Source organism: Eretmochelys imbricata, chromosome 8, assembly GCF_965152235.1.
Source record: "Eretmochelys imbricata isolate rEreImb1 chromosome 8, rEreImb1.hap1, whole genome shotgun sequence".
Lineage (NCBI taxonomy): Eukaryota > Metazoa > Chordata > Testudines > Cheloniidae > Eretmochelys > Eretmochelys imbricata.
In genome coordinates, this window is record NC_135579.1 from 32813268 (window position 1) to 32825867 (window position 12600).

At 43.3% G+C, this 12600-nt stretch overlaps 1 protein-coding gene across 1 annotated transcript in view; it reads left to right on the forward strand.

The window, feature by feature from the left end:
• Nucleotides 1-4017: 4017 nt before the first annotated feature.
• FGF18 (fibroblast growth factor 18) overlaps nucleotides 4018-12600 on the forward strand; it is a 69445-nt gene continuing 60862 nt past the window's right edge. The window contains exon 1 of the mRNA XM_077824745.1: nucleotides 4018-4074. Coding sequence (XP_077680871.1) covers nucleotides 4018-4074 — 57 coding nt within the window. The remainder of the gene's footprint in view (nucleotides 4075-12600) is intronic.

The window sequence follows — 12600 nt, forward strand, 5'->3', positions numbered from 1 at the left end:
AGGAGCATTGCTGAGAGGTCACATCCAGCTGGAGAAGAAATACCGAAGAAAGGCACAACAAGCCTTGAAACAAAGTCATTTGTTGTCCAATGATTTTTCAGTATTCTCCCCTGTAAAGTCATTTTAGCCCTAACAATCCCTGAATGCAAAAGTCACATTTTACTTCATAAACTTTCTTTTTTGCTTGACTGAATTTAGTGCTTGTGAGTTACTGGGTTGAAACCCTGGAGAATCAAATTTGTCGACAGGATGGGGAGCAGGGGTACAAGCTGCAAAACCTCTCCTGACCCACAGAGACCACCTATGTAGCTGAGATGGTAGGTCCGTCTCTATGTCCTTTCAGTCCTTGACCCAACTACTGAGACTATCAATAATTCTGTAGATTAGTGCTACAGGTGAAATGGACACCTGTTCTCTAGGCTCATTTTCTATAGACTTCAACAGGCAAGATATAGTGGCATTTGTTTGGTAATTTCATTAATAACTTGGCTTGGATTCAAACCAGTGACTGAAAGATGGAAGCATTTGTAATGTTTTGGCATCATGCAATGTTTTGTTTGCATGGTTATAATCTGTAGGCAGCATGATTTTCAGCCCATGACAAAGAGACAGACTCAGGCAGAGTGATCTAGGCATGGAGAACTGACTTTACTGGTGATATGATCAGCATACAAAGAGAACTGCATCACAGCTGACAATAAGCATTTATCTGAGATTTAACTCCTGTATATTCAGATAAACAGAACAAGCAAAATCATCTGCAATAATTCTATCTGATGACTTCCCAAAGTATTAGAAACTGCTTGACTGACCACAAGTTATATAAACCATCTAAGCCCTGGTTTTCCACAATTTTCATATGAAAAATACTGATTTTTTTTTGAGAATTTGTGAATTCATTCAAGAGTAAAATCTTGTTCTTTCTATTGCTGAACCTTTTCCTTGTATTAAAGGGATAAAGCTAAAATTTCACCCTGTAACAAACTCTGCATTTTCACACGCTTGTCTCTGGTGACAATGAATCCCATTCACAGAGAAACCACCTTTTCATCTGCAACAGTTGCCTCTTTTCTTTGTGGAAAATGGCAAAATAATTGTAGATCAAATCACAAAACATTTCAGTTTCCTGAAAACTGGCACAAATGCCATTTTTTGACATTTTATGTCTGACACCTTCTGATCTCATTTTGACATGATGCTTAATATATCATGTTTTGTAAAATGAACACAGCGGGACATGTTGCTATAATAGAAATAGGATGTAAAGTGTATGGATTGGAAAGTCATGAGGGAACCTAGAGCAGATGCTGGGCTATTTGGCCGAATGCTAACCACATTTCTAAAAAAATTGCCTAATTCAGGGAGACCCAGGGTATCATCTGGGTGCCACATACAGCCCATAGAGTTCTGATATGCAGCCACTCTTAACTTAAATGAGAAGGGGAAATGCACTTAGAATGCAGGTTCCATCATGAAAAGCAGCATCTTAATCCAAGTGTGTGTTATGCAGCTGAGTTGTGTGTCACCTCTTCTGAACCCTAGAATATCCATTGCTGGAATATTTCTGAGGGGAGACAGGTTTGACCCCATAATCAACCTTCTCCCTTTCAGCTCCAGCTCCAAATGCATTTTAGTTAGAATGAATTAGCAAAGAGTTTTTAAGTGAACATCACTGAATTTCACCTTGTGCAGCAACTCAAAGCACTCCAATCAATTCTGTAACTGGTAAGCTGAAAAAGAAATTAGATTCCAACTGTATTTAATTTCAGAAATCATCAACATAAGAGATGTAAAAGCTTGAGGGAAAGGTACACTGCATAGCTGAGCTTCCTCCAGGCTTGTTGTGTCAAGGGCAGACCAGGCAGCACTCCCAAGGCAGATATACTGGGATTCTTCCCAGTGAAGTTGAGTGCTACGATATGCCATATAAAGTGTAGTGCTCATTGTAAGTGGCCTGAGGTTGCAGTGACAGCAGTTACTGTTCCTGTGGCAGGTGAGGCATAGAGCTGTGCCAGCATTTTGCATAGAACCTCACCAAAATATCATTTGGTGCTATCTGAATGGTCCTTGAACACAGACTGATGTTTGGTTCCCAAAGCCACTCTCCTCCCCCACCATCACTGCGCCTCCTCCATACCGTTGTTTTCTCCCCTCTCCACAAGCCCCAGGTCCTTTGCCCCAATACTGCCTTGCATGTCTCTGGTTGCCAGGATGCCTGCTCCCCCTCCTTCTGCCGCATTAGTTCTGAGTAGCTTCCTCTGTGCCTTCAGGAGGTGTTTGGCAGCCTCTCCTGCAGCAGGTTCTTATGGGGACTGCCAGGTAAGGGTCTCTCCCTTGAAATAGCCTAGTGGGAGAAGGGAAACACTTTAGTTGCATACATTGTCTCCTGAACTCAGGAGACATTGACCATATTCCCTGCAGAGGAGGCTAGACTAGGGAACCCCCGAAGGCATGGATAGAGCACCTCTCATCCAAGCATCTCCAAACACCCTGCAAAGGTGGGTAAGCAGCACTGTTATCCCTGGTTGCAAAGATGGGGACCTTGAGGCACAGCGAGATTAAATGACTTATCTAAGATCATGAGGCAAGTGGCACCAAGGGTCAGAAAGAGAAGCCAGGACTTCTGATGACCAGTCTTGCTCTGAACTGCCTGTTTTCTACCTTGGTTTGTTCTACACCTGAAATATTTTGGACCGTTCACCTCATAATAAGAAAAGGAGGACTTGTGGCACCTTAGAGACTAACAAATTTATTTGAGCATAAGATTTCATGAGCTACAGCTCACTTCAAGCTCATGAAAGCTTATGCTCAAATAAATTTGTTAGTCTCTAAGGTGCCATAAGTCCTCCTTTTCTTTTTGCGGATACAGACTAACATGGCTGCTACTCTGAAACCTATCACCTCATAATCTGTTCCATCAATGGAACTAAAAATTACTAGAAAGGTTTGGAAGAATAGAACCCCAGAAAGATTTGAACAAGTGTCTTTAAAATATAAGGCCGATACATTAGCCACCATGCTACACAATCTTTGAATAACAGCCCTGGGAATCCACAGGCATTGTTTTAGCCACCAGAGGGCACCATAAATGTGCTAAACCAACCTTATATGAATGACTATGGCTTTTATTCTAAATGCTTTTAAGGCCAAATAAATGTTCCCCAGTTCAGATCAAGTCCTAGCTGGAAGATACATTTAGTGAAAATGAGACTTTGTTTGCGGTGTGTTTTGTTTCTTCAACAACAGCTAAGTAAGTTGTTGGTGGGAGGGCTATATGGGAATGGGGAGGAGTTATTGTTCTGTTTGCAGGTGGGAAAGGAGGAGACCAAAGTAGGAATGGGCATGGGAAGAGAGAGGAGGAGAGTCACTGGAATTCTGCTCATCCACAAAGTTTGATGGGTTAAAATGACCCTCGGGTGACGTTGAGTAGGGTCTGTGCAAAAGCACTAGAAGAAGAATATCCCACTGCATGGCATTGTCAGAGTAATAATTATAGCAATCTGCATTTGTATAGAGAAGGCAGGGCTGCCTGTTGGCTAGAGCAGGAGGTCTGAGAGTGGACTGCTGGGGCTGGTTTCTCCGTTGTACTCGAGGAATGCTGGCTACGCCTTCAGTGGGGTGTAGAGGAACCCTTTGTGTATTCCTGATGCTGGACCTGGCTCTGTACCAGCCTGATGGCCAGCATAAATTAAAACAAACTCAGGGCTGCTTTTATACCATGTCAGCTCGACATGGCTGTTGGAGGTAGGGATGCACTGACCCTGCCCCCTTTCCCTTGATTTGCACTCACCCCCTTGGCCAGGAGCCGGGTTTGAAGCATTTCCCAACAGAATGAGAATTGGGTGGATCCACAGGCTTCTCAGGGCAGATTTGCACTGACATAGCAGTATAAATCTTCCCTAATAGACCTGAGGACTGGGCCTTAGGGCTGTCTTCCTAGGTCTCCCATTGACTCATTTGGGCAAATAGTTCATCCTTTCTGTGCCTTTAGTTTTTTCCTTTTATCCAATGAGGACGATGCTCCTAATCTGTGGTACTATTAGACGTAGGGCATGCCTATGCTTCGAGCTGGAGGTGTGACTTCCAGCTCTAGGGGACATGCCGGCAGTAGTTCTGATTGAGTCTGCATGTGTAGCCTTGGTGGCATGCGCAGCGGTAAGGGCCAGCCACCCTGTGTACATCCCTAGCATCTTGGATGGGTATGTACTTGGGGATGCCAGCCCCTGCTCCCATTTGCGCTGCCATGGCAACATTTTTATTTTAGGGCACTAGATCGCTCAGAGCTAGTTGTGAGTATGTTTCCTTGATCTGGAAATTATGCCTCTAGCTTGAAGTGCAGATATGCCCTTAGTTAGCTGATATTTGTGAAGAGCTGTGAAATTCTCAGAGGAAAAGTGCCCCAAGTGCTTTTATCAACACACAAGTTGTATTGGTAAAATAAGTTCTAAATAGAGCTGGTTGGAATTTTTTTCTAAGGATAATATTGGCTTTTTGGTGGGGAAAAAAATCAAACCCACCAATATATTTCAGATGAAAAAATGAAATAGTTTGATTTGGAAATGCCTCTGTGATGCCTCATGGGAGTTGGAGCTTGAGTGTCTCATGCTACTTTATAGGCTGGACTCTCTGGTAGAACTTCATCACCCATGATGCACCATGTTCTACCCTCTTGGAGAGGAGAGGCAGTGCATTGTGGGAATATCATGGATGTGACGTATCATGTGAGTTGAAGTCTAGCTGGGGACTTGCCCATACAGGAGAATGGGGACTTGAGTTCACCACAGCAGCCTATCCAAATAGAAATATTACAGGCTTTGGCTGAAAATGCCTCTGTTTTGGGTGTTCGGTTTTTTAACCCTAAAACCAGAAATTCTCCATGGAAGGCAGATATTTTCACTAAAACAACATAGCCTAACCAGAAACCCAGTTTTCCATTGTCAAACAGTTTTGATGGCAGATTTTTGACCAGCCCTAGTTTTTAAATAGATTTACTAAGTGGGTGCAGTTGAGGTACTGCCACCCCATACTTACCATGCAGTATAGACCTGCATAGAGAGTCGCTGAGCAGTGCTCTCGCCTCTGAGCTCCTGCTGTGATTTTGAATACATTTGCTTCTTTCTGTCACATTAATTTCCCAATGTGCTTCCAAGCACAAAGAAGCGAATATGTCATTGTTAGCTCAAGACACATCCAATCCAGTCCCACTTCTAACTAGGTTGTATAACCTGAACCTAACAACATCCTGGCTGGCAACTGACTTTGCAATAAAGAAGAGGAAACAGCAGCAAATAAATGGTGCACTATGTTTCAACATATGCCTAAAATATCCACTCTGGAGGTGGTCTTGCAAATTTTTCTAATTGTAATTGACATAGGGGAATTTTGCCAAAACCATGGAAGCAAAGCAACTATTATTAGCTACCTTTACAAACCTGGGAAAGAGCTATCTTGGATATCCTCTTGTTAACCTTATTAACTTTCATGTCTTTAGAAGGTCACAGAGAAAATCATTAATATTCAGTTGGTTCAGTGGATGAAAGGTAATAAGTATTTCCTGCTTATCAGAGTGGGTTTTGAAAGGACTTTGAATCACTTGATTTGTTTATCTTTTGAAATCAATAAGGCCTTAGTAAGAAGGATTTTGTATTTTTATTTTAAATTTGGGAAAGGCATATGATCTGTTATCTAATGAGGTTCGGGTACTCTGTTAAACTGTATGATAGGAAGCAAAAAGTCAGAAAATTCCGAAGTCCAGCTTCCAACAACAGTGTTAATCTGGCCATCTTGGGTTCTCGTATATCTCCTAACACTTCATGACACCAACAATAGCATTAAGCAGAAAGTTAAAAATAGAAAATTCTATATTTATAGAATATACAGGGTGGTGGATTAAAGACCAGATCTTGTACATGATTGGGCATAGTAAGGACTTCAGTGGCATTACTTACATGCTTAAACATGTGCAGGGGTGTTTGCAGACTTGTGACATAAGTGTGTGCAGGACTGAGCCCCAGCGTTGCCATCAGAATGGTGATTTTGTTGCTCTTCTTGGCTATTTCCTTGATTTTTCTGAACTGTGAAACCTTAATGTTGCATTAACACAGATTTTTTTCATTTAATATGAATGTGATCTAATCCTTAAAAGTATTCTTAAAATTAATTACTAACTCTAAAAGCTACTTAAATAAAAATCCTTTGTTTTTTTTAAAAGTGGACTGTGCAAAGCATGTGAGAAGATACTGTAGAGTACAATCCCTTATTGTCTGGAGATGGATAAGATGTCATCTCTAGTTTCTATGATTGTTTGCTTGAAATCAGGTTTGGGTTGAGTGGCCACAGTCTGGGTCTTTAGACAGGTAAAACAAAAGAAGCAGCTCTACTCATGGGTGAAGAGAGAGATTTCCCATGTTCAGAAATGCACACATTTCTGGTGGAGCATTTGGGATACATCACTCATTTAAAATGCTCACTGGTTTTCTTGCAGGGATATTATTTAATCTCATGCATAAACTTTTATACTGCTAGTTGTATTTTTACAATGGCTTTGTAGCTGTATATCATTATATCTTTCAGTAATAATAGGACTGTTAAATATGTATGGGACTGCTTAAAAAGAAAAAGAATGCAACAATAAAATACGAAATCTGAACTTGATACTGTCCATTTTAGTTACTAAGATTTTATTGAATATAAACAATTATTGATAATACAGTTGGTTGGAAGGATATACTGCTAGTTACTATGAGTGGGTGCAATTCTCCTTCATGGAGAGAATATTAGTAGAAAACTATTATTTTGCACACCAATCTTGCAACATGAAATAAACACAAAATTCACAACACAATGCTAGAGGGGATGTACTGTGGCTACATATTCCCTGTGACATAGAGAATCATCTTGCAGTCTTCTGGAAGCCAAATTGAAAGGTTTCTGGTCTGGTGCTAGAAAATGATGCAAGAGTTATTCCAGTGGCTATCTCCTCACACATTCCTTTTATTACAATGTTCGGAAAATGTCCTGATTTGCCAAAATTAAACAAGGGTTTAGAATTTTTTGTCACTGCAGACAACAGTGCAGTTTGGCCTGATCCTTCAAATACTTACACGTGAACTTACCTTTATGCATGTGAGCAGTCCTACTGAGAGGACTGCTCACTTAACTTTGGGTCTGAGCCAAAGTCCAAAGTGGGAAAGGCTCCCACTGATACCATGGGGTTTGGATCAAGCCCTTTACAATGTTAGCAGGCTCAGGGCCTATGGTTGCCAAAACAAGTAACATCTGTGGAAATGTGGTTGTTGAGAAGAAAAGAGAAATAGCCATCCTTTTGAATGTGATGTTTCGATGTTCAGCAATAATAGATATTAAATAAAAAGGGAAGCTCTGAGTTTTTGTTAGAGGGAGAATAAGATGCTTAAGTTTTCAGGAGTAGCTGGTAACACAGAGATACGTTTTCATTCTCCTGTTTGTTTGTAACTGCAATAAGAATACTTTTTTTGGAAAAAAGACACTTGTCTTTAGGTGACCCGCTGGACTGAGCTTTGGTGAGCAACTGATCATATGTCAGCAGGCAAATATTACTGATTCACTTTTCTGGAGACTTATGAAATGGAATCTCTAGTATGGCATACAAAAATGTACCCTGTTGTCACAATAAAATGTGCTAGATGAGGTAGTACACTTTGTTTTGCTGGGATACTCTGAAAGAGGCTTTCAGCAATGAGTAAAGGTTTTATTTTATTAATGAACAATATGTGACATATTGATTGTTGATTATATTGATAATCAGTGCAATGGGCCAGCTTCAACCCAAACTGGCACAGCTAATAATTCACCCTGGCCTTGATTCAGCAAAGCATCCCTTTTCAATAAAGCAATTAGGCACATGCTTATCTGTAAGCAGATGCTTAAATCCCAGTGATTTCAATGATTAAGTGCTTTGCTGAATGACCGGTGGGGCTATCTCTGCCTACTCTCAGACAGGGCTTCTGCCCCAGGAGAGCAGTTTTAAAGGTATGTCTTCACTGCACTTAATTCGAGTTATCTACAGTCAAATCAACTCCTCTTGAATTAGCTCATGTGAGAATGGCCCCACTGGGAAGCAACACTTCAGCTGCACAGAGTGTGTGTGTAAGATGCTGTAAATTGTGTAGCCCCTCCTCGAGGTGTGGCTCAAGCCTCCTGCCTGGGGCTTGTTGTGTTTATGGGGAGCAGCTTCTCTCCGCACATGTCTTGGGTCCTCATCGGTTCTCTTCAGTGACACCTGGTACCTCCACCCAAGGTGACTCCTTTTCACTGTGCCCATGACACAAGAGGTGCTGACTCTTGGAAAAATGAATAGTGCTACCACTGCTGGCAAGGAGTATAAATCCCCTACACAAGAAACAATGAAGTACATCACCACAAACCCCAGCAAAGAAATGATGCACCCAAAAATAACAATATGACAACAGGGGACTTTACTGGGACCATGAAAATAGGCTCTGGGGAAGGAAAGGGTTAAGGTTAACTAATCTTTAACATCAACAACTCAACATGTTTCCCACCTCCCAATACTCTCAGCGCTTCCCAGCCCCTAACTCCTTCCTGGGCACCTTGCCAGGCTGATGGCACACTGAGATTGAGTCCAGAGATGAGTGCATTGGCCAGCTTACACAAAAAGGGTCCCCTTACAGTGTCTTGGTCTCTGGGTGGGGCAGAATCCTCTCCTGGCTCTCTGGCCTGCAGTCCTGTGGAGGGCACGGCTGGCTCTCAGTAACTGGCACCAGGTTGAATCACTGCCACTCTTGATGCTGGTCTCTGCAGGGCTGGCACTGTCTGACCCATGCACTAGATCCCACAGCAGTTCAAAGATCCCCTTTGTGGGAGTTAATCAGAGACTCCCTTAGCTGTTCTACTTCTCTTGCAGTTCCCAGGCTCAAAACTGAAATGAAATTTACACTATCTGTCTGTATCAGGCTGAGCCATGTCACCCTTGAGGCAGCCTTCCTATTGGCCTCATACGGAGTATTTAGTCCATTCTGTCCCCACCCCGGACTCCAAACATGCATAAAATGGTAGTCCACAGAGCAGGACCCCCCTAGAGGCTCAGCCCAAATGGGGGTTACAGTTGTACTATAACCCACTGTAGCCTATACCCACTGACGGGCAGGCCAACTCAAGATAAAAGCACCAGCCCTCTCAGATTAAGGATTTGTATGTGTGGATGGGACTTAAATTAATCCTGCAATGAAGACAAGTGCTAAGATGTGGTGGAGCCCTGCTGAAGGAGGCTATGGCAGAGGCAAGCCACTTAACTTCTTTCTGTTGCAATTTTCAGGGGTGGCAGGTTTGTATAATTTATGGTGGTGCCCAGAACGGGTCCAAGTCCCACCCCCGCACGTGCATATTGGTGCACATAACAGAATGAATGGGGTAGGGCCGAGGGTTTTGGAGTATGGGAGGAGGCTCAGGGTGGGGCAGGGGGTTGGGGTGCAGGAGGATGAGGGCTCTGGCTGGGGCTGGGGATCAGGGGTTTTGGGTGTGGGAGGGGCTCAGGGCTAGGGCAGAGAGTTCAGGTGTGGGGATGAGGGCTGTGGGGTGGGGATAGGGATGAGCGGTTCACAGTGCAGAAGGGGGCTCAGGGCTGGGGCAGAGCATTGAGGTGCGGAGGGATGAGGGCTCTGATTGGGGGTGCTGACTCTGGGGTGGGGTAGGGCTGTGGATGAGGAGTTTGGGGTGCAGGCAGGCTACCTAGGGTCTGGGGCCAGAGAGGAGGACTCCACAGTCCCCGCAGCCCTCTCCCCGCCAGCTGCACGCTCACCCAGCACCGTCACTGCACGTGCTCTTAGGGGACGTGCCCCTCTCAGGTCCAGGAAGCCCTCTTGCCTCCCTGTGGTGGGTGCCGGGGGTGGGGGAGGGATGCCATCATGTGTGCGCCTCCACAAGTGATGGCTGCCACCGGTACCACTCCCTTTTGTAGCTGGCAGTGGCCGGCGATGGAGCACAGGGTGGAGCAGCAGGACAGACGCCCACTACCCAGGGCACAGGAAGGGATGCTCCCAGGCAGGTGCACAGGGGCAGCAGGCGGGGCCAGGGGAGGTGTGCAGGGGTGGCAGGTAGGGCCAGGGGAGAGACCCAGCCCCGAATATTGGTGGAGGCGGACCCCTGGGCCCTGAATTTGCTAGAGCACGGGCACCAGGGGACAATATAACTTGTTGCCCCTGGCAGTTTCCCCATCATTCCAGGAGTGGAGTGTGAGGGTTAATTAGCTGAAGAGTAGTATGGAAATATTAATTTAAGGCCCCAATCTTGAAATCTACTATATGCAGACTGATCCTTACACCCATGCAGACTCTTATTACAACCAATATGACTCCATACACGCACAAGGGTCTGCCCCTGCAGTTTAGACTACAGGGACAGTGCCCAAGTATTGTCATTATTAGGCATATAGATGATCTTAAATCTGGGTTTAATTCATCTGGTATTTTGTATTTATTAGAAACATCTCCCAGCTTCCTCTTCTAAATTTGAGAGAAGAACTCTGCTGTAAGGGGATAACAACAGAGGCTCTAATCCTTCAAAGATTTATGCATGTACTTACTTTTAAACACAGTGACTAATCCCATTGATTATAGGACTATCAATACGACTACCCACAGTGCATAAAATAACTCATATGTACAAGTCTCTGCAGGATCAGGGCCTATAATGCTCCCAGTGAGCTGTACACATTGTTCAAGGAGACTGGGAAGCAGTTATGGTTTCTCGCCATGTGAGTTTGTGGGCTAGTGAATAGGGAAACACACGACTGATGTAGAAATCAAACTTAGCCAGGGTAAAGTGGGAGTAAAGCTATGCCAACATAATGGGTATTTTTGTGTGATGGTACAGTCCAAATCTGGCTTGACAAATTTGTGGCCTTTGTGAATGGAAGCCTCCCCCACAAATCCCACCTTTTTATTTTTTTCTAGAAAAATCTGCAACTCATTAACATGTGGTGAAAGCAATGCAACAATGCAATCTTGATTGTAAAATCTCATTTAAATCTTAATATTATGGAGCCAAAGTCTTTACTGCAAAGCCCCTTGCTTTTGTGGTGTGAGGCAGAGTGTCAACATTATTTGAACATCTCTCTTTTGGTAGTTTAATTTCCTTTGTTAGAAGTTTCATTTGGGTGAGTGGGGTGGGGAAGAATAAGAAGAAAGGGAAATTGGGCTATTGACAGTGCAGGCCTAATCTTGCTCATTTTACTCTCACACATAGCCCCTATGATTTGGGTGAGTATGATGAGCAGGACTTGATTAGTTCAGGGTGGGAAGATCCTTTAACCTTGTGTACTGTATAGCATGTGGATGAGCCTGATGTTGCTTTTTAATCTGCAGGACGTTGCTTCTCGCTGTTCCGTTTTCTGAGAGTGGGAATTATTGTTATTGTTAGTTGAATAATTCCTTCACTGAGTTTGTCACCTTGAATGGGAATGGGACAGAATTGGGGCTTACCTAACCCTTTTCCTTTGTGAGTGGCATCCCTCTGGTACATACTTGCTCCTTTTCTCTTTGATTTATACATGAATTCTACTGTTTCCAAGCTAGAAGAACCAGATTTTTATGGCCCAAATCTATTAGGCACAGAAGTAGCATTTCTCCGTTGGCTGAAAATCACCCCATTGTAGAGGGACAGCACAATGCCTGACCATCACTAAATTTCCACTTGTGTCCTCTTTTGCTGTAAATTTCACCCCACATGCAGGTGGTCCACAGTTTAGTTCATTAGACCCACTGACACCAGAGAATTTAGCCAATAAACTTTGAACAATGTTTGCCTTGGCCAAACTAAAAGGCACCAATGTAAAGTAGGGTTTTTTAGTGGCTCAAGAGTTCTATGCTTCTTTTGCTTGGTAGATGATAATATGCCAGACTCTCTTAATTTATTCTCATTTGAGGGTAATCTGCCATTGAAATATAGTCTAAGTCTCATGTAGACTCAAACAAAAGGTAAAAAAGGCTCCTCTGGGTATCATTAGATTTAGATACCAGATTGATTCCTATTTTTTGCCAGCTACTTCTCAGGTATTTGAAACTTGAATTAATGCAAGTAATTAATGTCTGGGGCTGAAGTGTTAAAGGGACCTTGATGATACTTCCTCTCTGAAACCCATTCAGAAAGGCCTTCTCAGGAAAGTTCGTGGTTGACTAGTCATCTGATTTATACTGAGTTGGGATGTCTCTAACTGGAGGCAGAAATTGGTCTATGCTTTGACAAATATGGGAAAATGTAAGCTAATGCTGGATGCTAGATCTCCAGAAAGGTGTCTGCTGCCAAAAGGAGCTGTTAGTTCTTTAAAGCTGCAGTTAACTAAGGTTAGTTCTACTCAAAGAGCCAAAGGCCATAAAAATGGTGGAAAATGGCTAAGCAGAGGAATCTTGCTGATAAGAGCTCATTCTGGAAAGCCTGCTCTTGCCCTCTGGTCCAAGTGGCCTTGTTCTCAGATAGCCAGTTGATCTGGGAAGCTTAGGCAGATGCACAGGAATAGACCTTATGCAATCAACTGACTCCACTTTACTTTTAAATTGGCAGAACTGTTTAAAGTGCTACTCTGAAAAGCAGATTTTTCTAACT